Source organism: Ornithorhynchus anatinus, chromosome 1 (genome assembly GCF_004115215.2).
Source record: "Ornithorhynchus anatinus isolate Pmale09 chromosome 1, mOrnAna1.pri.v4, whole genome shotgun sequence".
In the NCBI taxonomy this organism is placed as follows: domain Eukaryota; kingdom Metazoa; phylum Chordata; class Mammalia; order Monotremata; family Ornithorhynchidae; genus Ornithorhynchus; species Ornithorhynchus anatinus.
Genome location: NC_041728.1, coordinates 166,801,577 through 166,828,400, shown reverse-complemented (window position 1 = coordinate 166,828,400; position 26,824 = coordinate 166,801,577). Strand labels below are relative to the sequence as shown.

At 44.9% G+C, this 26,824-nt stretch overlaps 1 protein-coding gene across 1 annotated transcript in view; it reads right to left on the bottom strand.

The window, feature by feature from the left end:
- Window positions 1–26,824, bottom strand: part of EPHB1 (EPH receptor B1) — a 652,092-nt gene that overhangs the window by 429,809 nt on the left and 195,459 nt on the right. Inside the window, 1 exon segment of the mRNA XM_029062965.2 lies at window positions 7,548–7,612. Coding sequence (XP_028918798.1) covers window positions 7,548–7,612 — 65 coding nt within the window.

Genomic DNA, 26,824 nt, shown 5'->3' with positions numbered 1-26,824 from the left:
AGAGCCATCAAGTTCCCATTTTACAGTTGAGGAAACTGAGGCACAGAAAAGTTAAGTGGCTTTCCCAAGTTCGCAGAGCAGGCCAGTAATAATAATAATAATAATAATGATAACAATAATGATGATAACTGTGGTATTTGTTAAGTGGTTGCTATGTGCCAGACACTGTACTAAGCACTGAGGTGTATACAGACGAATAATGTTGGATCCGGTCCCCGTCCCATTTGGGGCTCACAGTCTCAATCTCCATTTTACAGATGAGGTAACTGAGGCCCAGAGAAGTGAAGTGACTTGCCCAAGGTCACCCAGCAGACAAGTGGTGGGAGCCAGGGTGAGAATCCAGGTCCTCTGACTCTCAGGTGTGTCCAATAGGCCATGTTACTTCCTAACAGGGTGAATTTCTTCAAATGGAGTTGAACACCCTCTTCTTTTTTCCTTCACAAAGTCCCTTGCAGTAGACTAAATCCTTCTGAATATCTCTGTGCCACCTTGAACTCCTCTTTCTATAGAGGCCTTCTTCAATCATTGTTATAAATTAATCTGCTTTCTTGAAAATTGATGCAGGTCTCCTTCATCACCAAATCTTAGGTGGAGAAACCGTAACTTTTTCTTGATTTGCTCTAATAATAAAGTTGGTATTTGTTAAGCGCTTACTATGTGCCAAGCACTGTTCTAAGCGCTGGGGTAGACACAGGGGAATCAGGTTGTCCCACGTGGGGCTCACAGTCTTAATCCCCATTTTACAGATGAGGTAACTGAGGCACAGAGAAGTTAAGTGACTCGCCCAAAGTCACCCAGCTGACAAGTGGCCGAGCCGGGATTCGAACCCATGAACTCTGACTCCAAAGCCCGTGCTCTTTCCACTGAGCCACGCTGCTTCTCTAGCCTCTTGCCATGAGGCTTCAGCTTGTCAGAGTTAGAACAGGTCCTTGTTGGACAGTAATCCTCTGAATGATGCAATTAACTCTTTGAAACCTGCATCATTCATTTCTAAATGAAGCTGCCTCTTCCATTCAACAGCGTTTTTAGTTGTTCAGGGATTTCTTCTGTTCCTTGAAAATCTGACTCAGAGGATAGGAAAAGTGTCCTTCAAGATCCATTTATTATTGACTGTTTAGGCAGGGGGAATGTGGGGAGGGACTGTAAACTCCACCAAGAGGGCTTCCCAAACAAATCCCTTCTTTTCCTCATCTCCCACTCCCTTCCTTGTCACCCTGACTCGCTCCCTTTGCTCTTCCCCTCCTTCTCTGTATATAGCTGAATATATCTGTAAAAAGTAAGCACTCGGTAAATACGATTGACTGCTTTATTCACCAGTGTCTATCAACTCTGTTGTAGTGTACTCTCCCAAGTGCTTAGTATAGTGCTCTGCACACAGTAGGTGCTCAGTGAATATGATTGATTGATTAACCATAGTGCTAGATAGGGGAACCAAGGTACTAGGGTTTTCGCATGAATCAAAACAGCCAACAATATAGAGGTCTTCCCTGATTAAGCCCAACTTTCCCCAGCTTCTCCCTTCTTCATCACCTTTGAACTTGGTTCTGCACATGGTTTGACCACTTGATATTTACCCCATCCTCAATAACCATACTTTATTTATATGACTGTCTGTCTCCCCCACTAGGCCTTAATCTCCTCACGAGCAGGGAACATATCTACCAGCTCTATTTTATTGTATTCTCCCAAATACTTAGTATGGTGCTCTGCATACAGTAAGTACTCAATAAATACTACCGATTGATTGACTGATTGATCAGCGTCGGTACGCAGGTTGCATTCCTGGGTTCGAATGGTGGAAATCTCATGCAAGGTATCAACGACACTGTATTCTTGGGATGTACTGTGGAATGCTTGAGAAGCAGCATGGTCTCAGTGGAGCCGGGGAGTCAGAAGTACGTGGGTTCTAATCCTGGCTCTGCCGCTGGTCTGCTGTGTGACTTTGGGCAAGTCACTCAATTTCTCTGTTCCTTATTTACCTTGCATGTAAAGTGGGGATTAAGACTGCAAGCCCCATGTGGGACAACCTGATTATCTTGTATCTCCCCCAGCACCTAGAACAGTGCTTGGCACATAGTAAGTAGTTAACAAATACCATCATTATTATTATTATTGTCCAAACTGATCATCTTGTATCGACCCCAGCACTTAGAATAGTGCCAGGCACATAGTAAACATTTCACAAATACCACTTAAAAAAAGAAGCAAACTTGCATATATATACACTGACATAAATACATATATATGTATATAGATATATTTATATATGTATATATACATTCATTCGGTTGTATTCATTGAGTGTTTACTGTGTGCAGAGCACTGTACTAAGCGCTTGGAACGTACAATCCGGCAACAGATAGAGACAAATCCCTACCCAACAACGGGCTCACAGTCTAGAAGGACGGAGACAGACAACAAAACAAAACAAGTAGACAGGCACCAATAGCATCAAAATAGATGAATAGAATTATAGATATATACACATCATTAATAAGATAAATAGAATAATAAATATGTACAAATATACACAAGTGTTGTGAGGCGGGGAAGGGAATAGAGGAGAGGGAGGGAGCAGGGGCGATGGGAAGGTGAGGAAGAGCAGAGGAAAAGGGGGGCTCAGTCTGGGAAGGCCTCCATGTATATAGTGTATTCCGGCATGAACTACTTGGCTGAGAGAGCAAGTGAGAAAAGCATTCAAGCCCCTGGAGTTTTACATTTCTGGAGTGATGTTTACCTAAGATGTGGTACAATTAAAACTTCCGGGCTCTCAGATGGGAAAGCCCTATTTTCATCTACTTACAAAGCAGAAATGCGGGTCTGTACCTGTTTAGCCTGTACCGTGAACTGGCAGGTACTTAACAGTGCTACTCCACATTGACTACCTCCCAACGTAACTCCTTAATCAGTTTTCCTTCCAGCTTGACCGTGGGGAGATAGAACCTAGCAGGGATGATCAGGAAGCAGATCCTAGCCAGGCCAAGGCTCTGGAAACATTCTTTTTCAATTTTCTCCAAACTGTCTAAAGAACCTGAAACTTTCCAATCTGTTGTTTGACCTTGGGCAAGTCACTTAACTTCTCTGGGCCTCAGTTACCCTCATCTGTAAAATGGAGGTTAAGATTCTGAGCCCCATGTGGGACTATGTCCAACCTGATTACCTGATTACCTGTGTCCAACCTGAGAGAAGCAGCGTGGCTTAGTGGAAAGAGCATGGGCTTGGGAGTCAGAGGTCATGGGTTCTAATCCCGGTTCCCAGCTTCCCAGCTGTGTGACTTTGGGCAAGCCACTTAACTTCTCTGTGCCTCAGTAACCTCATCTGTAAAATGGGGATGGAGACTGTGAGCCCTACGTGGGACAATCTCATTACCCTGCATCTACCCCAGTGCTTAGAACAGTGCTTGGCACATAGTGAGCACTTAACCAATACCATTATTATTATTCCCATTATTCTGTTAACCTGATCACTAGCACTTTAGATTATCACCCTATGTTGGCCAGTCAATCCATGGTATTTATTGATTGCTTAATGTGTGCAGACCACTGTTCTAAGCACTTGGGCAAGTACAATACAACAGCGATGGTAGACATGGTCTCTGTCCAAGACAAGCTTACAGTCTAGAGGACAAGCTTATAGCCTAGAAGGATGGAATGAAATTAATCTCCCAGAACTTGGTACAGAGTTTCATATATCGGAAGCCCTTCACAAATACTATTATAATTGGTACTGATCACTCCTTTGGCTAGATATGAAAATCTGGGCAATTTAAGTTAAGTAAGGGGGTGCATCGCATCATAATTTTCACCATCTCTAGCCATATTTACTGCATGTCTAGCCTTAGCTTTGGTGCTTAGGAGAGCATATGGCACTGATGATGTTTCTAAAAAAACATCCCTGTCACCCAGGAAGCTTAAACCTGAATGTAGGAGGCAAGTAGACTGAAATTCATTCAATCGTATTTATGGTTAGACACGTAAGAGCTGGAAGACCAAGAGGGTAGACATGAGTAATAAACACGGGTGGATAAAAAGCAAATAAACAACAGAGGAATGCATAAGACAGTTGAGGAGAGTGAAGGGGTCCAAACCATAAAAGGGAAGGGATTGATAAAGGTAGAACCTGAGTCTAAGGCCAACGTCTGCCTAACCTCCTGAAGCCGTGTGGCCCAGTCGAAAGAACTTGCACCTGGAAGTCAGAAAACCTGGGTTCTAATGCAGGCTCGGCCTCCTCCCTGCTATATGTCCTCGGGCAAGTTACTTCACTACTCTTTTTCTCAGTTTCCTCATCTGTAAAATGGAGATTCAATACCTGTTCTCTCTCCTACTTGGGCTGTGAGCTCCATGTGGAACAGGGACTGTGTCTACACCAGAGCTTAGAACAGTGTTTGGCATAGAACAAGCACTTCACAAATTACCATAAATATTCCTGGGAAGATAACGATCGCTCCGATCTCAGAGTCCTATAGGTCCTTCCTTAGTAACTGGTGTCTAGGCCTGAGGAATCTATGCCTTTAGAAAGTTGGCTCGCTATTCTGAATAAGCACTGGGAGTTAAATGTTTTGAAATATTTTGTGCAAAGTGAAATCTGCCAATTTGGACTTTTCCCTCATTGACGATAAGAACGTAGAAATGGTAATGAAGTCGATCGGCGAGTTTAATGAGTACGTTTGTTGTGCACGCAGAGTGGTTTTCACCCAGGAAGAAAACAAACTGGAAATTGTGTCAACATTTCATGAAAATTCATGTGAAGCTTGTAGTGATCTTGCAATTTGCCAGACAATAGCCCGTTCCTGAAATCTAACCAAAAGAGATGTGCCGAAGCTTCTGTTGCTTTTTAAGGCTTCTCGGGGAGGCCTACGGAGATTTGCAAAGTCAAACCATGCTGGGAAGTAGCAAGGCCTACTGGAAAGAGCAGAGGCCTGGGAGACAGAAGGAGCTGGGTTCTAATCGCTGCTCTGTCACTTGTCTGCTGCGTGACCTTGGGTAAGTTACTTGACATCTCTATGCTGCAGTTACCTCATCTGTAAAATGGGGATTAAGACTGTGAGCCCCATGAGGGATATGCACTATATCCAACCTTATTAGCTTACATCTACCCCATCGTTTAGGATGGTGCCTGGAACATAGTAAGCATTTAAAAATTTTTAAAAAAGAAGAGTAAGCATAAAAAAAACACTGCGGTGGTCTCCCATCTGCCACTAGCACTTCAGGACCTCCATCTTCTTTTCAGGACAACACAGTTATTAATATCCTTGAAGGAGGGTGGATTATTTATTTATTCAATCTATCCATACGTTTATTTATATTAATGTCTGTCTCCCCTCTAGACTTTGAGTTTGTTGTGGGGAGGACTGCATCTGCTGTTGTTATACTGTATTCTCCCAAGTGCTTAGTTCAGTTCTTTGCACACAGTAAGTACTCGATAAATACGATTTCAATGAATGAATGATAAATGAATGGATGGGAGCCCAAAGCGGGAAAAGTTACTTAAGTTACATCCATTGTGAATAGCAAGCACTGCTTCCAGTGCAAATCTGGAAAATAGCAGTCTGCTTATAGATAGAGGCAGTTGTTTACCACTGAAGGTAGGGAACTTGTCTACCAACTCTCTTGTAGTGAACTCCCCCAGGCACTTAGTACAGTACTGGGTACATAGTAAGCGCTCAATAAATACGATTGAATGTTTGATTGATTTAAAGCCCCTTGTGATTGGTATCAACACACCTTAAAGGGAGTTTGAAAAGTCATTTGTAGACTTTATGCTCGCCATGGCCAGGGAATGCATCTATCAACTCTGTTATAGTGTATACTCCCAAGCATTTAGTACACTGCTCTGCACAAAGTAAGTGCTCAATAAATACCACTGAATTGACGGACAAATGTGCTCCCGTGTGATCCTCATGTCTTTCAGGTGAAACTTGTGAGGAGAAGTGGGGGGATCTAGAAGTCGAACAGCTGCCGTGAAGTGAGTTGAAGTCGAGGGATGTTTTGACAGGGATGATAAAGCCAAACTGAGCCAAACTGACAACATGGGAGATTACTGGTACCCAACAGCAGCAGCTAGACCAGTACATTTGTAGATCTGGGGTGATTCTCAAAAGCCAAGTTTCTGAAAAGATCTTGACCTTAAAGGGCAGAAACGAAAATGGCACCCAAATTCTGAGCCCCTATCCAGTCGCAGGACTTGGAAGAGCTTTTTGTTGATGCAACAGTAATACTGATGCATCATTCAGTTGTATTTAGTGAGGGCTTACTGGGTGCAAAGCACTGTACTAAGCACTTGGAAGAGTACAGTATAACAATAAATGGACACATTCCTGCCCAAAACAAGTATCAGTCTCATCAATCACTCTAACCCCTGGATCGCATCGTCATCCACGTCATCTTTGAATTCCAGAAAGACAGCTCGGCATGCACACACACATACACACACACACACACACACATTTCTAGCATACATCCAACCGAGAAAAAGAAAATGCCTTTCACCCATGAATCTGGATTGACACGGCATGTCAGACAACCACATATATCTGGGGCAAGAAACAGGATCATTCTGCTTCCATGGGGGTGGGAAAGGGTTCACTTCTCATTGATCCTAAGCTAAGGAAAGCTTTCACTGTAGTCCTAACCTGTTCCAAAGCAATGCATGCACTCACAACTGTTTCTTCTGAGTGTGTGGAAACCAGAGAGACTCACCCTGGAGAAAAATGTTCCCTAATTGAGTACACATCTTAGGGCTGCCAGTACGCATCTTAGGGGTGCCACGCTCTGACAGCATCAACTGGACAAGAGATCAGAAGCTTCCATCCTGGCCTCGTTGTGCACGGGGAATATGTCTTCCAACCCTGTTATAGTATACTCCCCTGAATGCTTAGTACAGCGCTCTAGATCAAAGACTGGTTGCGGGTGGGGAATGTGACTGTTATATTGTCATATTGCATTCTCTCAAGCACTTGGTTCAGTGTTCTGCACACAGTAAGCACTCAATAAATATGACCGATTGCCCTGCACACAGTAAGCGCTTGATAAATACAATTGATTGATTGGCCTCCATCCTAACCACCTGGCCAGTGGGGGCCATTGGGGAGGACAACACTTAAAGTCTCAGACTACGGTAGGTGGTCAAACCATCACCTCCCTCACTACCCAGACCAGGATGGTTAACTTCTCACAGTCCTCTTTTCCCCTTTAGAAAAATGGAGCTGGTCTGAGTGATGCCGATTCTACTGCAGCAGTCCAGTGGGAATCTCATGCTTCTAAGTGCAAAGTTCAGCGGAAATCCATAATCTCCCTCTCCTGGGGCCAGACCATTTTATTCCCAGGCTCTGATCAGATCGTATTCTATAGCACTGACTGAATGGTGCAAACACCTGTCGCCCAGCAAGGTCGGCTGATGCATCGTTTTGTTATGCCGTTCGGTCATCCTTCTCTTCCCCGCAATCTGCTCGATTCTTTGTGAAATGCTCCCTTCCCACCCCAGCCCACCTTGAGGTACCTAAGCAGCCGCTTGCAGCCCCAGGGAAGGACACGGACACAGACACTTACCCCCGATGCCGGATTGGCCGTCCAGCCGAGTTCGGCGGTAGCTGTGCGTGTATCCATTAAGGTTTCTGGGGAATCGAGAACAAGAAAACAAGTCAGTGGATCGGCCTCCTGGATAGTTGCACAGGCTCATGTGGGTCCCCTTGTTGTCCTTGAGAGATGCCCACCTACTCTCTCATCTTGGGGGTAACCCCGCTTTCTAAGAAGAAATTTTCCAGAGCACGTATTATTCAGTCAGTCCCATGTGCCCTGGGCCTTGAAGTTGGTGTCACAGTTGTAGAGGAAAAGCCCACTGGTGAACAATCCTTCCCCCAATCCCATACTCTCCCAGCACCATGAATAACACATTTGTGGATTTAGGAATTGTTTCAAATTAGGATAGGATCATAGTAGCAGAGGCACGGGAACATTCATGATATCAGGAACTGGATTGGGTCCTGGATGAAAAAAAAAACCTCCTTTCTTCAGTAATAGTTCAAATGATCTATCAAAGGCATTTGTAGAATTCTTATTTTGTGCAGAGCTCTGTAGTCAGCACTTGGAAGAGAACATTACAACAGTTGACATTCCCTGCCCACAAGGATCTTATAGTCTAGAAGGGGAGACAACAATTAATGGTATTTACTAAGGGTATTTATGAATGCAGAGCACTGTACTAAATATTTGGGAGAGTACACTACAATAGCATTGGTAAACATGATCCCTGGTGTCAGGGAGCTCACAGTATAGTGCTTAGAACAGTGCTTAGCACACAGTAAGCACTTAACAAGTATCATAATCATTATTATTATAGTGGAGACAGATATTCAAACAAAGGGAAGCAGTGGAGTACAAGTATAGGTACATAAGTGTTGTGGGACTGGGGGTGGGGTGAGCGTCAAGGTTCTTAAGGGATATAGACCCAAGTGCAAAGGTTAAGCAAAAGGGAGGGTGAATCGGCTAGAAAAATGGCAGGTTTGTCAGGGAAAGCTTCTTGGAGAATATATGATTTTAGAAGGACTTTAAAGATGAGGAGAGACAAATCTGGTCTGTCAGGTTTTAAGGCAGAAGGAGTTCCAGGCAAGAGGGAGGATGTGAGGAAGGGGTCAAAGGTGAGTTTCTACCACAGAGATCGCAGTTCTTTTGACACCCAGTGGTATTCTACGGCCATCCTACCCCCTTGGGTCTCCATACCCCAACTACCTTCTTCTGATGCACAAACTGTCACACTGAACACCACCCTTTCCACGGAGCAGAACTCCCTTGCTCCTCTGTCTCTCTGCTGGTCTTCATTCACTCAATAGTATTTATTGAGCGCTTACTATGTGCAGAGCACTGTACTAAGTGCTTGGAATGTACAATTCAGCAACAGATAGAGACAATCCCCGCCCAATGACGAGATCACAGTCTAATCGGGGGAGACAACAAAGCAAAACAGAACAAAACGAAAACAAGACTACATTATCACGATAGAATCAAGGGGATGTACACCTCATTAACAAAATAAACAGGGTAATAAACAATATATACACATGAGCACAGTGCAGAGGGGAGGGGAAGGGGGAAGGGGGAGGGGCAGACGGCGCGGTGGGGAGAGGAGGGGAGGGGAAGGGTCTTGTACCACTAGCCCACAACCTTGGATCACTTCCACTGTCTGCTTCCACTCCTCTTGTGCCTGAGCTGTGGAGTGCTGTTAGAGGAAATCCAGACATCCCTCTGACCTGTCCACCTTAAATCCATTCTTACCTGCTTCACTTTGGCCCTCTCCACTGCCCGACAGCATTGCTACTCCCTCCTAAGCCACTCTCATACCCACAGCCTCCACCAACTGTTCCAGAAATGTAATTCCCTTCTCAAAACCCTTGCCCCTTCGCGCCCCCCACCCCACCATCTCTTTCCCCTAATGACCTGGCCACATACTTTATCAACAAAATTGAAACTATCAGGCGTGCGTGGATAGAACAAGAGCCTGGAAGTCAGAAAGTCATGCGTTCTAATCCCAGCTCTGCCATTTGTGTGCTGTGTGACCCTGCGCAACTCATTTCACTTCTCTGGGCCTCAGTTACCTCATCTGTAAGATGGAGATTAAGGCTGTGAGCCCCATGTGGGACAGGGATTGTATCCAACCCTATTTGCTTCTACCTATCCCAGCGCTTTGTACAGTGTCTGGTACATAGTAAGTGTTTAACAAATACTATTATTATTGTTATCATCATCCTCCTCCCCCTAAATTCTCCCCTGCTCTTCTCTAATCCCCCCTTCCACATTCTTTGACTTTCCCTATATTCCCTATAGTAACTCAAAATGAAATATCTCACCTCCTCTCTAAATCCACCCCCTTCACCTGCATTTCTGACCCCATCCCTTCATACCGTCTTAAAACGCTCACCTCTTCCTTCTTCCCTCCTTGACTACAACCTTCAACTGTTCACTTTCCAACGGCTTCTTCCCCACTACTTTCAAACATGCTTATGTTAAAAGCCCCATCTTAAAAAAACAACAACAACAACAAAAACCCCTTCCTTGACCCCATGGCTCTCTCCAGTTATCACCCCATCTCCCTCTTACCATTTCTCTTCAGACTTCTTGAGAGAGTTGTTTTCACCCACTGTCTCCACTTCTTCTCCTCCAATTATCCCCTAGATCCTCTCCGAGTGGCCCCCTTCACTACAAAGAAACAGCCCTTTCTAAGGTCACCAATGATTTCGTTTTCTGCAAATCTGACAGCCTCTACTCCATCCTAATCTTCCTAGATCTCTCAGCCTCTTCTAATACTGTAGACCATCCCCTTCTCCTTGAAACTTTATCAAACCTTGGATTGACTGACGCTGTCCTCCCTTGATTCTCCTACCTTTCTGACCACTTCTTCTCAGCCTCTTTTGTTGGCTCTTCCTCTATCTCATTCAATAGTATTTATTGAGTGCTTACTATGTGCAGAGCACTGTACTAAGCGGTTGGAATGTACAATTGGGCAACAGATAGCTACAATCCCTGGCAATTGATGGGCTTACAGTCAAATCGCTCCCACCCTCTGACAGTAGAGATCTTTCAAGGCTCAGTTCTAGGACCCCTTCTATTCTCCTTCTACACTCACTCCCTTGGAAAAATAAATCTCTACCATGGATTCAACCACCATCTCTATGTAGATTCCCAAATCTACATCTCCAGCCCTTCTTTCTCTCTCCCTCTCTGCAGTATCACATTTCCTCCTGCCTTCAAGACATCTCTATGTGAATGTGCTGATAACACCTCAAATTTAACATCTCCATAACAGAACTCTGTATCTTCCCACCCAACCTCTCCTCCCCTTGATTTTCCTGTTACTGTAGACAGCGCCACCATCCTTCCTGCCTCTCAAATCCATAATCCAGGCATTATCCTTGACTTTCTTTCTCATTCAACCCAGATATTCAATTTGTCACCAAATCCTGTCTGTTCTACCTTCACAACATAGCTAAAATCCTCTTTAAGAGAAGTCTTTAACCTACTCTGATCTGGAGGCCATTTCCATCTATTTCTCCTCACTCTGGAGTAGTGGATAAGGCACGGACCTGAGAGTCATTAGATCATGGATTCCAATCCTGGCTCTGCCACTTGTCAGCTGCATGGCCTTGGGCAAGTCACTTCACATCTCTGTGCTTCAGTTACCTCAGATGTAAAACGGGGATTAAGACTGTGGACCCACATGGGACAGGGATGGTGTCCAACCTGATTATCTTGTATCTACTCCAGTACTTAGTAGAGTGTCCTAGCACATAGTAACACTTAGCAAATAAGCTGGGGAAGCAGCATGGCTCAGTGGAAAGAGCCTGGGCTTCGGAGTCAGAGGTCATGGGTTCGACTCCCGGCTCTGCCACTTGTCAGCTGTGTGCCTGTTGTCAAGTCACTTAAGTTCTCTGTGCCTCAGTTCCCTCATCTGTAAAATGGGGATTAACTGTGAGCCTCATGTGGGATGACCTGATTACCCTGTATCTCCCCCAGCGCTTAGAACAGTGCTCTGAACATAGTGAGTGCTTAACAAATACCAACATTATTAAATACCAAAAAGGAAAAAAAAATCAAAAGGCCTGTGGACATTAATTTGTCTGAATAAAAGCCGATTGAATGTTCTTTCTGAAGGGTAGTAATCAATAGACCAATGGCATTTATTGAGTGTTTACAGAATTAAGCGCTTGAGAAAATGCATCAGAATTAGCAGACACGTTCTCTGCCCATAATGAGTTTACAGTCTAGAGATGAGGTAAGAACAAAGTATTACTGACTCATCGCATCTCTAATTCTAGATGCTTAGTCTAGTAGTAGTCTAGTACTCTGTACACAGTAAGTGATTGATTATTAAGTAACAAATAAACCAAGGCTAGTCAAGTCTTAAAAATGCCTAGAAATCCTGAATATGTTTCAGGATATTGCTGTGTCTTGGTCCCTGCCCTCAGGAAGTTTTCATTCTCGGATTCCACACCTGCTTAGGCTTAGGGTGTGAATCAGGCTGAACCTTCGGGAAACCGGGCTGCACGTTTGGAAGACACGAATTTTATCCTCTCTCTCCTTTCTTTTCCTATGTTTTGGTGGAAATGTGTGCAGACAGGAGAGTGGAGACACGGAGGAGAGGAAGGAGGAGTTGGCAGTTAGTACTAAGGGGAAAGGAATTAGCAAATGTGAGAAGGATCGATGCTGTCTGGCAAGGTTGACAACAGTCCTTGTGGGCTGGTAAGAATTCTTGTGGACTGGTAATCAATTCATCAATAAATTCATCAATCACACTTATTGAGCACTTATTATGTGCAATGTACTGTACTATAAGCTTGGGAAAATACAGTGTAGCAGATGGTAGACACATTACGTGCCCATAACAAGTTTACAATCTAGAGGAGAGACAGACATTAATATGAATAAATGAATTACAGGTATGTATATAAGGTCATGAATTCTAATCCTGCTCCATTACTTATTGGTTCTGTCACCTTGGGCAAGTCACTTCACTTGTCTGGGCCTCAGTTATCGCATCTATAAAATGGGGATTGAGACTGTAAGTGCCACGTGGGGCAGGGACTGTGACCAACCCAATTTGCTTGTATCTACTCTAGCCCTAATTCAGTGCCTGGCACATAGTAAGTGCTTAACACATATTATAATTATTATTAATATTATTTTAAGTGCTGTGAGACTCGAGCCGGGGCCGGTGGGGATGAAAAAAGGGAGTAAATCCAAGAGCAAGGGTGATGCAGAAAGGAGTGGGAAAGAGGAGATGAGGGGTCAGACAGAGGGCCTCTCAGAGAAGCAGTGGGACTTAGTGGAAAGAGCCCAGGTTTGGGAGTCAGATGTTACGGGTTCTAATCCCGGTCTGCCACTTGTCACCTGTGTGACTTGGGGAAGTCATTTCACTTCTCTGTGCCTCAGTTACCTCATCTGTAAAATGGGGATGAAGACTGTGAGCCCCACATGATACAACCTGATTACCTTGTATCTACCCCAGTGCTTGGAACAGTGCTTGGAACATATTAAGCGCTTAATAAATACCATCATCATGATCATCATCATGTTCAATTTATCACTAAATTCTTTCGGTTCAGTCTCCACAACATGACTAAAATCTGCTCTTTCCTCTCCTTCCAAACTGTTACCACTAATACCATCACTTATCCTATCCTGCCGTAATTCCTCTACCAGCCTCTTTGTTGACCGTCCTGCCTCCTGTCTTTCCCCACTCCAGTTCATACTTCACTCTGCTTCTTGGATCATTTTTCTACAAAAACGTTCAGTCCATGTTCGCCGCTCCTCAAGAACTTCCAGTGGTTGCCCCTCTACCTCAACATCAAAGAGAAACTCCTTACTATCAGCTTTAATGCATTCAATCATCTTGTTCCCTCCTACCTCACTTCACTGCTCTCCGCTACAGCCCAGCCCGCACACTTTGCTCCTCTAATGCCAACCTATTCACTGTACCTTGATCTCATCTATCTTGCCTCTAACCTTTCTCCCACATCCTCTCTCTCTCTAGCTTGGAACGCCCTCCCTCTTCATATCTGACAATCACTCTCCCCACCTTCAAAGTCTTATTGACGGTACCTCTCCAAGAAGCATTCCCTGACTAAGCTCTCATTTCCTCTTTCCCAGTCCCTTTTTCGTCGCTCTGATTTACTCCCTTGATTCACCCCTCCCTCAACCCCAAAGCACATATGTATATCCCCAAATTTATTTACTGATAGTAATGTCTGTCTGTACTCTAGATCATCAATTAACTTGGGGCAGGGAATGTGTGTACCAACTCTATTATTTTGTACTCTTCCAAGCGCTTACTATAGTGCTCTGTACAAGAGTAAGCACTCAATCAATACAATTGATTGATTGATGTGCCTCCAATAATAATAATAATAATAATAATAATGAAGCTATTTGAAAAGGGCTTACTATGTACCAAGCACTGTTTTAAGTACTGGGGTAGATACAAGGTAATCAGGTTGTCCCACGTGGGGTTCACAGTCTTGATTCTATTTATTGCCATTGTTCTTGTCTGTCTCCCCCGATTAGACTGTAAGCCCGTCAGAGGTCAGGGACTGTCTCTATCTGTTGCCGATTTGTACATTCCAAGTGCTTAGTACAGTGCTCTGCACATAGTAAGCGCTCAATAAATACTATTGAATGAATGAATGAATGAATAATCCCCATTTGATAGATGAGGTAACTGAGGCACAGAGAAGTTAAGTGACTTGCCCAAAGTCACACAGCTGATTAGTGGCGGAGCCAGAATTAGAACCCAAGACCCTCTGACTCCCAAGCCCGTGCTCTTTCCATTAAGCCACGCTGCTTAGTAATAGCACTAGTGGACTGATAACGGTGCTTGTGGACTGAAGACAGTGCTCATAGGTTTGTATCAGCTTCTGTGGATTGATAACAGTGCTCAGGGACTGATAACAGTGCTCTTAGACTGATAAGAGCGCTCAGTGTGCTCATGATGGTGCTTATGAGAAATAGCATGGCTGACTGGATAGAGCAAGGGCCTGGTAGGCAGAAGGATATGGGTTCTAATGCGGATTCCTCCATGTTTCTGCTGTGTGATGCTGAGCAAGTCACTTATCTTCTCTGGGCCTCAGTTCCCCAATCTGTAAAACAGGGATAAGAGTATGAGCCCCATGTGGGACTGGGACTGTGTCCGACCTGATTAACTTGTATCTACCCCAGCACTTAGAACAGTACTTGACACATTGTAAGCCATTTACAAATACCATAATAATAATTATTATTGTTATTATTTTGGCTCAGCAGGGCCAAAGCTACTGTGGCCATTCCCAGCTCATCCTTTCAGAGGTGATGACGTTTTCTCTTGCCCTCTCTATTTCCTATTCTCATTGGTGTGGTTGGCTGACAGACTGGAGATGGGGGTTCTCCGCCCACCTGTAGAGGTTAGGAAGACTTTCCACAGGACATGAAGCTGACAGCTGATTTTCCCTAGATTGGCTCCTTGTGGGTATATTGATGTTTGATACAAATTAATTGCACATCCTGGTGAAAGCTGGATAAATAAGCAGCTTGGCTAGGTGGACAGAGCACGGGCCTGGGAGTCAGAGGGACATGGCTTCTAATCCTGGCTCTGCCACATGTCTTCTGTGTGACCTAGGGCAAGTCACTTAACTTCTCTATGCCTCAGTTACCTCATCTGTAAAATGGCAATAAAAGTGTGAGCCCCACGTGGGACAGGAACTGTGTCTAACCTTATTAACTTGTATCTGCCCCAGCATTTAGGATTGTGCTCAGCACACAGTAAGTGCTTAACAAGTGCCACAATTATTAAGTAAATGTGACTCCTCACAGCCGTCCCCCTCCTTTTGGTGAGCAATTGGCAAAGCATTTCACTGCAAATGTTTTCATTGTCCTTCCTTTGGAGGAACCATCGAAACCACCAGAACGAGAGATATGGGCAGATGGAAAAACATCTACCAGGTCTTCCTCGTGTATTGATTTATTTGTTTTCAATAAGGCAGATGCGCAGATTTCTGCCAAATGGGGAAGCAAAATGTGTCATGTTGTCTGCTCTACCTGCTGCCTTCACTCCCTATCCATATTTCCCGAGGTCTTCCCATGGAGATTTCCATCTGTTTGCTTTGAAACGTCTTCCCTTTTTCCACAGTCCAGATAAGTTTCTGGAATCTCAACACCACACTTGAGATTCAAGAATGCGTTGATGAGTGGCCCTTGGTTGAAAAATTAAAATGTGAGCAGTTTGAAAGAATGGGGCCGAAGGAGAGTGGGGAGGAAGAGATGAGAAGGAACCGTTCAAGCCCATCCAAACAAAAAAGTTAAAATCAAACACAGCCTGCAGTATTTTTTTTAATTTTAAAATCTATACCACTTCTTCCTTGTCTTGACTTTCTGAGGCTCTATCTGGAAAAGATACAGTGTAGAAAGCAGACAGCTTATACTTCAGTTGTAACATGAGAAGCAGCATGACTTAGTGGCAAGAGCAATGGCCTGGGAGTCAGAGGACCTGGATTTGAATCCTGATTCTGCCAATTGCTTGCTGTGTGACCTTAGGCAAATCACTTCACTTCTCTGTGCCTCAGTTTCCTCAGCTGTAAAATCAGTCAGTTAAACTGTTAATCATAATTATTGAGTGCTCACTGTGTACAGGGCACTGTACTAAGCACTTGGGAGAGTACAATATAACAGATACATGACCTGCCCTCAATGAGTTTACAATCTAGTGGGGATTAGATACCTGTTCTCCCTCCTACTTAGACTGTGAGCCTCATGCGGGACAGGGACTGTGTCTGACTTAATTTGAATTTACCCCAGGACTTAGAACGGTGCTTAAAAAATAGCATAAAAAATAATAATAATAACCTGGGGATTTACAAAGCCCTTACTAGATAGATACAAGATAAACAGATCTTGACTCAGCTAGCTTTTCTGTAAAATGGGGATAATAATATCGGTCACACCCTCCCTGAGAAATGTTTTGAATATAAAATGAGATTGCTGATATGAAAGTGCTTTGTAAAAATAAGCTCATCGTTATTCCAACAAGTATCAGAAAAGCATTTTAATAATTAAACAAACTTGGATAGATTTTTGGCCAAGATAGAGCCAAGCTTTTTTTGTAATCCAAACTCACATTGATCCCCCTTCAGTTTGAATCATCTGTGTGCTGTTTTGCATCCTGAAATTAAGCCATTGCTGTGGAGTGGCTATAAAAATAATAATGATAATAATGACATTTGCTAGTCACTTACGTGTCAGTCACTGTACCAAGCACTGGGGTGGATACGAGCAAATCGAGTTGGACACAGTCCCTGGCCATGTGGGGCTCACAGTCTTAATCCCCATTTTCCAGAAGGGACTGAGAAGTGAAGTGACTTGCCCAAGGTCACGCAGCAGAGAAGTGACGGAGCTGGGATTAGAAGCCATGAACTTCGATCTCCCAGGCCTGTGCTCTATCCACTATGAGAGCCGGCCACCTCAGGCTCAACCTCAGGGTGAGATTGACTGGGAGACATGCTGCTATAATGGTGCCAGCTATGGGAAAGCTGAGCTGAGGAAGCAGGCCCAGCCCCCACTATCTCAGTTGGTAGAGCATTAGATGCAAGTCTTACACTGGCCGTAATCTTTAGAGAAGCAGCACGGTTTAGTGAATAGAGAATGGGCCTAGGAGTCAGAAAGATCTGGATTCCAATCCCAGCTCAGCCACATGCCAGCTGTGTGAACTTGGGCATGTTACTTAACTTCTCTGGCCCTCAGTTACCTCACGTGGAAAATGGGGATTGAGAATGTGAATCCCATATGGGACAGGGACTGTGTCCAATTTGATTAACTTGTATCTACCCCAGCACTTAGAACAGTTCTTGGCATATAGCAAGAGCTCAACAGGGACCATAATTATTATCATTACTAGTATTAAGTCATAATTGTGACATTTGTTAAGCACTTATTACGTGCCAAGTATTGGACTAAGCACTGGACTAAAAACAACCAGGACAGACACAGTCCCTACCCCTGAAGGGACTTGAAGTCTAACGGGGAGGGAGATCAAGAATTTAAACCGCCATTTTACAGAAGAAGAAACGGATCCGTTAAGGGACTTCTGCAAGGTCAGACAACAGGCAAGTGATAGAGCCAGGATTAGAACCTGGATCTCCTGACTTCCAGGTCAGTGCTCCTTCCACTAGGCCTCTCTGCTTCTACTAGACACGGCTCAATTTCTTGGGGTGGGCATTTCCCAACAGACCCCACCTCTATTGGGTTGGGGTTCCTTGAACTGTAGGGGGGCAACTCCAGGTGTTGAGAAAGCAGAGAAGATGAAACTCTGAGACCTGAGGAACCCATCATTTGAAAATGAAGCTTCTGAGAACACCTCCAGGACCTTCTCAGTTAGACCCCTCATTATGGTGATTTAGCATTTATGTGGCCTTCTAAGTGTGCAAAAGTGCTTTTATTAGAAGAGTGATGAAGCATTAGTGAGGTCAGGAGTAAACAAACCAACCTAGTTTACTGAGAAATAAGCTGACAACTCCACAAGCACATTAACTCTGGCTCTATGGACCGATGAGCTCAGTTTCTCTCTCCTCTTAGCCTTTCTGCCTCCTTAGAAACAAGCACTGACTGGACCCCCAATCTTCTGTGCTAGTTCTGTAAGGTCCCAACTTGCTAAGCAAGATATGGCCTCTCTAGAGCTTCCTGGGTTTCTCTCCTGACCTGCTGAGGCTCTCAAAAGTTCTCCATACCACCACCACCACCATAATGATAATGACTGTGGAACTTTTTAATCATTTACTGTGTGCCAGGCACACTGTACTGTAAGCGTTGGGAGAGATACAAGCTAATCAGGTTGGACACAGTCCCTGTCCCACAAGGGGCTCACAGTCTCTCCATTTTACAGATGAGGGAACTGAGGTGCAGAGAAGTTCATTCATTCATTCATTCAATAGTATTTATTGAGCGCTTACTATGTGCAGAGCACTGTACTAAGCTCTTGGAATGTACAAATCGGTAACAGAAAGAGACAGTCCCTGTCCTTTGACGGGCTTACAGTCTAATCGGGGGAGACGGACAGACAAGAACAATGGCAATAAATAGAATCAAGGGGAAGAACATCTCATTAAAACAATAGCAAATAAATAGAATCAAGGTGATGCACATCTCATTAACAAAATAAATAGGGTAATGAAGATATATACAGTTGAAGTGACTTGCTCAAGGTCACATAGCAGACAAGTGCCAGAGGCAGGATTAGAATCTAGGTCCCTCTGACTCTCAGGCCCGAGCTCTATCTATTAGACCACCTGCTTCTATCACTACCATCAACAACTTCATTGATTTTATCAATGCCTCAGGTGAAGTGGAATGAGTAGTAGAGGAAGGGTGTAAGGTGCAATATGGGGGAGGGGAGATCAATCAATCCATGGAATTTTTGAGCACCTACCGTGTGCAAAGCACTGTTCTAAGCATTCGGGAGAATACTCTAGATTTAGGAGGCACAATCCTTGTCCATAAAGGGGTCACAGTTTAGTGAGGAAGACAGGCACAAAGTTATTCATGGATAAAAGAAGAATACAGAAAAATGGATATGAAGATTAGAGTGATTAAACGGTAGGGTGTAGAGATCTATATGTACATAGCACTTTGGATAACATTACGGTATAAATGAAGAAGAGTTGATGTAGAATAGCTCAGATAAGCAACGAGGGACCTAAGATGCCCTGGGGAGAAGAAAAATGAATTGGGAAAGACCTCCTGGAGGAAATCAATATCGTCATCATCATCAGTGGTATTTATTGAGTGCTTAATATGTGCAAAGAGCTCCTTCTCGAGCTCCTCCTATCCCTCCCATCCCCTAATTGTGGGGGTCCTTCAAGGTTCAGTTCCCAGTCCCCTTCTATTTTCCAACTACTTCTCTCATTCAATCCCAAGGATTCAGTCCCAAATCTACATCTCCTCCCTTGATCTCTCTCCCTGTCTCCAGGCTTGCATCTCCTCCTGCCTTCAAGATATCTCTACTTGGTTGTCCTCTTGTCACCACAAGCTTAACATGTCCAAAACAGAGCTACTTATCTTCCCACCCAAACCCTGTCCTCCCCTGGACTTTCCAGTCACTGTAGATGGCACTACCACAGGCCCAAAACCTTGGGTTATCCTTGACTCTGCTCTCTCAATCAACCCACACATCCAGTCCATCACCAAATCTTGTAGCTCGCACCTTCACAACATCGCGAAATCCGCCCTTTCCTCTCCATCCAAACTATCACCATGTTGACAGTCACTCATCCTATCCTGCCTAGATTGCTGCATCGGCCTCCTTTCTAACCTCCCAACCTCTTGCCTCTCCCCACTCCAGGCCATACTTCACTGTGCTGCCAGAATTATCTTTCTATAGAATTGTTTTGGACATGTAACCCTCTTCCACAAAAATCTTCAGTGGTTGCCTATCCACCTCCCTATCAGACAAAAACTCCCCGCCCTTGGCTTTAAAGCACTTCATCACCTCATCCCCTCCTCCATCACTTCGCTTCTCTCCTTCTACAACCCAGTCCACACACTTGCTCCTCTGGTGGTACCCTTCTCACTGGGTCTCCATCTCGCCTGTCTCGCCACCGACTCCTGGACCATGTCCTACCTCTAGCCTGGAACACTCTCCCTCCTCAAATCTTTCAGACAATTACTCTCCCCCACTTCAAAGCTTTACTGAAGGCACATTTCCTCCAAGAGGCTTTTCCAGACTAAGCCCCACTTTTCCTCATCTCCCACTCCCTTCTGTGCTGCCCTGACCTTGCTCCCTTTGCTCTTCCCCCACCGCCTGCCCCACAGTACTTATATAAATTTATTTATTTATATTGATGTCTGCTTATTTGTACTGATGTCTGTCTCTCCCTTCCCCTGCACCCCCCAGACTGTGAACTCACTGTGGACAGGTATTGTCTCTATTTATTGCTGTATTGTACTTTCCCAAGCGCTTAGTATAGTGTGCTGCACACAGTAAGCACTCAATAAAGATGCCTGAAAGAATGAATAAGCGGTTGGGAGAATACATGAATACAGAATTGGCAGACATATTCACTGAATTCAGAATGGCATTCAGAATGAGAGAGGAAGAAGCAGAAGAATGAAATAAGAGAGACTTCCAGGAGCTTGAAGGTGAGAGCTAGGGGAAGGCTGAGGCAGACTGATTTTACAGGGCTGTGTAAAAGTTAGTTGTCATTGAATGTGTCTGTGCAAAGATGTTTCTAAACAAGATTGCATGCTTGAGAGCGAGAGCACAGGTGAGATTAAGGGGGCGTAAGAGTGTGTTGAGGAAGGAGCAAAGGTGGTGGGAGAGAAGATGAGAGAAGAAATATTTGTTCCCTTCCATCCTACTACCGTGAGGCTTCTGCCCACTTACCACCATTATGAGTCAGGGGTATTTTCAGGTTATTCCTTTATCCTTCTGCCTGGCAATCAGTAAATAAAAGTTAGCAAAAATCCCTGTCCCATCTCTTCTTTCCTTCCTCTCAAGCACGTTGGAAGATTGGAATGAAGCATTTTGCTTACCCCTACTTCTACTGCTGCTTCTTCCTTGGGGCCAGGGAAATTCTGAGCCTTTCACTGGTCCTGGGAGAGGTGAAGGGATAGGACTGAGCACCCTCGCACTCAGTGCCTGAAAGCTCTTCTCCAACCCTGGAGACCGGAGACCGGAGGAGTCTGGGAGAGGAAGAAAAGGAGCTACCATTCCCTTAGGTCTTATCTGTTTCGTCTATCTTGTCGCCGAATGCTCGCCCACATCAGGCCTATGGCTTAGAACATCCTCTCTTCTCATATCTGACAGACGGTTACAGATGGTTACTTCCTCGGCTTTAAAGCCTTATGGAAGGCACATTTCCTCCCAGAGGCCTTCCCTGACTGAGCCCTCCTTTCCTCTTCTCCCTCTCCCTTCTGTGATGCCCTTTGCTTTTCCCCCCACCTCCCAGCTCCACAGCACTTGTGTACATATCTGTAATTTGTTTATATTAATGTCTGTCTCTCCATCTAGAATGTAAACTCACTGGGGACAGGGAATGTGTCTGTTTATTGTTCTATTGTACTCTCTCGAGCGCTTAGTACAGTGCTTTGCACACAGGAAGCACTCAAAAAATGTAACTGAGTTAGTGACTGACCTAAGTCCCCCTGCCATGCTATGCCTTCGTCTTCTGCTCTCAGATAGTTGTTAGCATTTTGCCACCGTCTCAGTCCGTCAGCACCCTCCCTCCACAGTTCCACACAGTGTCTTTTTGGGTAAAAGTGCCCAGACTCTGGACAGGGTCATGCTCATTGCCTTCTTTTTTTTTAATGGTATTTGTTAAGCGCTTACTTTGTGCCAGGTACAGTTCTAATTGCTGGGGTAGATACAAGCTAATCAAATTGAACACAGTCCTTGTTTTAATCTCCATTTTACAGATGAGGGAACTGAGGCATAGAGAAGTCAGGTGACTTGCCCAAGGCCCCCAGCCCCAGGGCTGAGCTCCAGGATGCACTAAAACCAATGAAGATCTGGGTTCAGCCCCTCAGTTGCTCACTGACTCCGTCTTTAGCACAGCAGTGTGTTTATGGTTTCCTGGTGATATGGGTCATACATTCATTCATCCATTCATTCATTCAATTGTATTTATTGAGCACTTACTGTGTGCATAGCACTCTACTGAGCACTTGAGAGGGAGGACAATATCACAATTAACCGACACATTCCCTGCCCACAACGATCTTACAATCTAGAGGGTCAATCCATTAATCCCAAATACACTGTATTATCATCCAATTCAGAAAGACTTGATTTTCTAGAAAATGGGAACTCCAGAGGAATTCACCTCCAAAGCGTCTGGGAAACCCTATTGAGTTAGTAACCAGGGTCCATTACCATCATTTAGACTATCAGTTTCTTGAGTGGAGGGAACCATACACCTTGTTTCTGTTGCTCTTTCCCAAGCATTTGGCACAGTGTTCTACACTTTATTGTCTTGTTTTATTGTCTCTGACCCATAGCAACACCATGGACACATATCTCCCAGGACACCCCATCTCCATCTGCAGCCATTTCGGTAGTGGGTCCATAGAGTTTTCTTAGTAAAAATCCGGAAGTGGTTTACCATTGCTTCCTTCCGCACAATCAACTTGAGTCTCCATCCTCGACTCTCTCCCTTGCCGCCGCTGCCCAGTACAGGGGAGATTTGACTTCTAGCAGATTGCTTTTCACTTGCCAGCCACTGCCCAAGCTAGGAATGAACTGGGTATATGCCTTTGCTTAACTCTCCCTCCCCGGTCGAGTGGCACTCCATAGACAAATAATAAATGTCATGGATAGATTGATAGATGCTGGGGACTGTGACAGTCATTATACTTGCAGCTAGTCTCTAGGTCAGAAGCTGGAAGGCTGTATCTACCCCAGTGCTTAGAACAGTGTTCTGCACATAGTAAGCGCTTAATGAATACCAACATTATTATTATCATTATTATTATTATCTTCTGTCATTCACATGTGTTGCCCAAAGCATTAATGTCATTGGCTGCCCCCAAGCTTCCCAAAGAATGGACCAGATCATGATCTCAGCGTCAGGTCCTCCTATCCTGGCCTAACCCAGAAAAAACTTTATTTTCTAGAAAATGGGACCTCCAGAGGAATTCACGTCCAGTAGGGAAGCCCTACTGACTTAGTAGCTCGGGGTCCATTACCATTAAATAGACCCAGTTTCTTGAGGGGCGGGACTATGTACTTTGTTTCTGTTGCTCTTTCCCAAGCACTTAGCACAGTGCTAAGTCTTTTCTTCTAAACAATTTCTCCATCACCAGCCCTGTTTAGTCCCAGGAAACCTACTTAGGATCACTGTGGATATAGAAGCGATTTCACTTCATCCACTCCACTTCCAGCCAAGTCATTTGACACACTCCATGTGATTGTGTTGGCAGCATTCTAGCCCTGAAATGTGCTTTTTTATCAACAGCGGCCAGCACAGTGCTTCCTCTCCCTTGGCAAGGTTTGGGCTTGTTCAGAAACATTAATTTGCGGAGGCGGTGGTGGTGGAGATGGAGGTGGATATGGTGGAAGTGGAGGTTGTGGAGTTGGAGGTGAAGGCGGAGGTGGTAGAGGCAGAAGTGGATGTGATGGAGGTGGAGGTTGTGGAGGCAGAAACGTTGAGGGTGGAAGGGAAGGGAGCTAAGAGGTAGGCAGAGTGTAAGAAAATAACTCACATGGTTAACAACCGTCCCTGCCCGCGCCACCCCTCATCCCCAGGCGAGGGTGACAAGGCTCACTTTGCCTCCTCCCAAGCTGAGTTTCCTTATCTGTGCCACGGTGCATGTCTGTAATGTGCGGGGGATTAGTGTTAGCTGAAACAGCCTGTCACACAGCTCTGTTTCAACAAGACAAATGAGGGTTGGATTATATTGCTTCAGGGAATCTCTCCACCCTTTCTCCTCTCGGTTCACCTCTTTGGGCTCCTCAAATCTTTCCGTAGGAAGGAGGAGGGAACCCCAGAAGCAGAGGATTTCCCTGCAACCCTAACAGCCAAATTCTGTGAGGTGGCTAGGGTTTTTTTGTTCCCACCTATAGCCAAAGTCAGCAGGCAGCAACCCTCTGAGTTAAAAGGGAAGGAATCCAAGAAAATCAAGAGATGGGAGGTCCCTTTCAGGTAGATTTGTTCAGTCCTGGGCTTTGACTAAAGGAAGGCATGGGATTTGGAGGAACAGCCGACACCTCACTGACACCTTCCAGGCTATTCTAATCTAAAGCAGGAGATATTTCATCAGGGTTCTTTGGAGAGTAAAAGATGACTCACCTTCTTCACTCAGAACTAAATATTTTCAGTTGCTGTTTTTCAAACTTGACTTAGAAATTACAGTCCACTCTGGGCCTCTCATATTGATGGATTCTCTATCCCTGAAGGACTCCAGCTCCACAGGCCTGGATTTTCACTTGATTTTCACTTGGAACCTGCCCTTGGTATATGGGAGCTGGGTGGTGGGACTTGGGAGCATGAGAGCACGGGGAGCAGGGGAGGACTGGGGAGAGAACATGCTGTAAACTCAATTGCTTCTCCCTTGTCTTACGCTGTCGAGTCATCTCTGACCCATAGCAACTCCGTGGACACGTCTCCCAGAACGTCCTACCTCCATCTTGCAATTGTTTTGGTAGTGTAAGCATAGTGTTTTCTAGGTAAAAACACAGAAGTGGTTTACCACTGCCTTCTTCCGCACAATAAACTTGAGTCCCTGCTCTCGACTCTCTCCCATGCCACTGCTGCCCAGCACAGGTGAGTTTCGACTTTTAGCAGATTGCTTTCCACTCGTTAGCCACTGCCCAAGCTAGGAATGGAATGGATATGCCGCTGCTTGACTCTCCCTCCTGTAGCTGGACTGGTTCAGTACTGGAAACACTCTAGATGCAATTCTGAGAGGGGTGCTTCTTCCTACATAGAATTTATTTTCATATCTGCATTCGCTGCTAGATTGTAGGCTTCTTCAGGGCAGGGATTATGTCTACCAGCTCTATTATTTTTTTCTTTAATGTTATTTGCTGAGTGCTTACTATGTGCCAGGCACAGTACTAATACTAATAATAATAATAATGTTGGTATTTGTTAAGCACTTACTATGTGCCGAGCACTGTTCTAAGCGCTGGGGTAGACACGGGAATCAGGTTGTCCTACGTGGGGCTCACAGTCTTAATCCCCACTAAGCACTGGGGTATATACAATTCATTCAATAGTATTTATTGAGCGCTTACTATGTGCAGAGCACTGTACTAAGCGCTTGGGATGAACAAGTCGGCAACAGATAGAGACAGTCCCTGCCGTTTGACGGGCTTACAGTCTAATCGGGGGAGACGGACAGACGAGAACAATGGCAATAAACAGCGTCAAGGGGAAGAACATCTCGTAAAAACAATGGCAACTAAATAGAATCGAGGCGATGTACAATTCATTAACAAAATAAATAGGGTAACGAAAATATATACAGTTGAGCGGACGAGTACAGTGCTGTGGGGATGGGAAGGGAGAGGTGGAGGAGCAGAGGGAAAAGGGGAAAATGAGGCTTTAGCTGCAGAGAGGTAAAGGGGGGATGGCAGAGGGAGTAGAGGGGGAAGAGGAGCTCAGTCTGGGAACGCCTCTTGGAGGAGGTGATTTTTAAGTAGGGTTTTGAAGAGGGAAAGAGAATCAGTTTGGCAGAGGTGAGGAGGGAGGGCGTTCCAGGACCGCGGGAGGACGTGACCCAGGGGTCGACGGCGGGATGGGCGAGACCGAGGGACGTTGAGGAGGTGGGCGGCGGAGGAGCGGAGCGTGCGGGGTGGGCGGTAGAAAGAGAGAAGGGAGGAGAGGTAGGAAGGGGCAAGGTGATGGAGAGCCTTGAAGCCTAGAGTGAGGCTGTATACAAGACAGCTTGTATACAGTCCATGTCCCACATAGGGCTCACAGTAAATCTCCATTTTACAGATGAGGTAAATGGGGCACCGAGAAGATCAGTGACTTACCCAAGGTAACACAGCAGACACGTGGCAGAACTAGAATTAGAACCGAGATCCTTCTGACTCCCAGGCCCATACTCTATCCACTAGGCCATGCTACTCTACTGTTCTCTCCCAGATACGAGTACTCTCCACAGAGTAAACATTCACTAAATGTTACTGAATCATGGACTGAAAGAAAAACACATCCAGTTCTCATTTCTTGTTCTCATCCCCTCCTTTTACCTTCTCTCTTGCTTCCTTTCCCCTTTGCTTTCTCTATTTCACTATGTAAGAGCTCTCACCTGCTCACCTGAGGCACACATTTGCTCCTTCCTGTACTAATGGCCCACAGAAAACCATCTGTGTTCCTCAAAGGACCTTTAAAAGCAGTCTTGCTTCACAATACAATTGGAAGTTAGCTTGGTGATCAATCAACCAGTCAATAATATTTATAGAGCACTTAAGGTGTGCAGAGCACTGTACTGAGCCCTTGGGAGAGCGCAATCGAGTTGAGAGAGGGGATCCCTTCCACTCAGGAGCTGACAATTAGGAAGCAGAGACTGACACCACAGTAATTCCAGGCAGGGGAAGCTGGTTCCCTTCTAGGTGGGCTGAAAAGTGGCTCTTTGAGAGGGGCACTGTTTCTTTATATCTTTCATTCATTCAAACATATTTATTGAGCACTTACTGTGTGCAGAACCCACAGTATACTAAGCTCTTAGAAAGAACACTTGAGCAACAAATAGAGACAATCCCTGCCCACAGTGGATTCACAGTCTAGAAAGGGGAGGACAGATATCAAAACAAGTAAACAGGCATCAATAGCATCAATATAAATAAATAGAATTATAGCATTAATATAAAT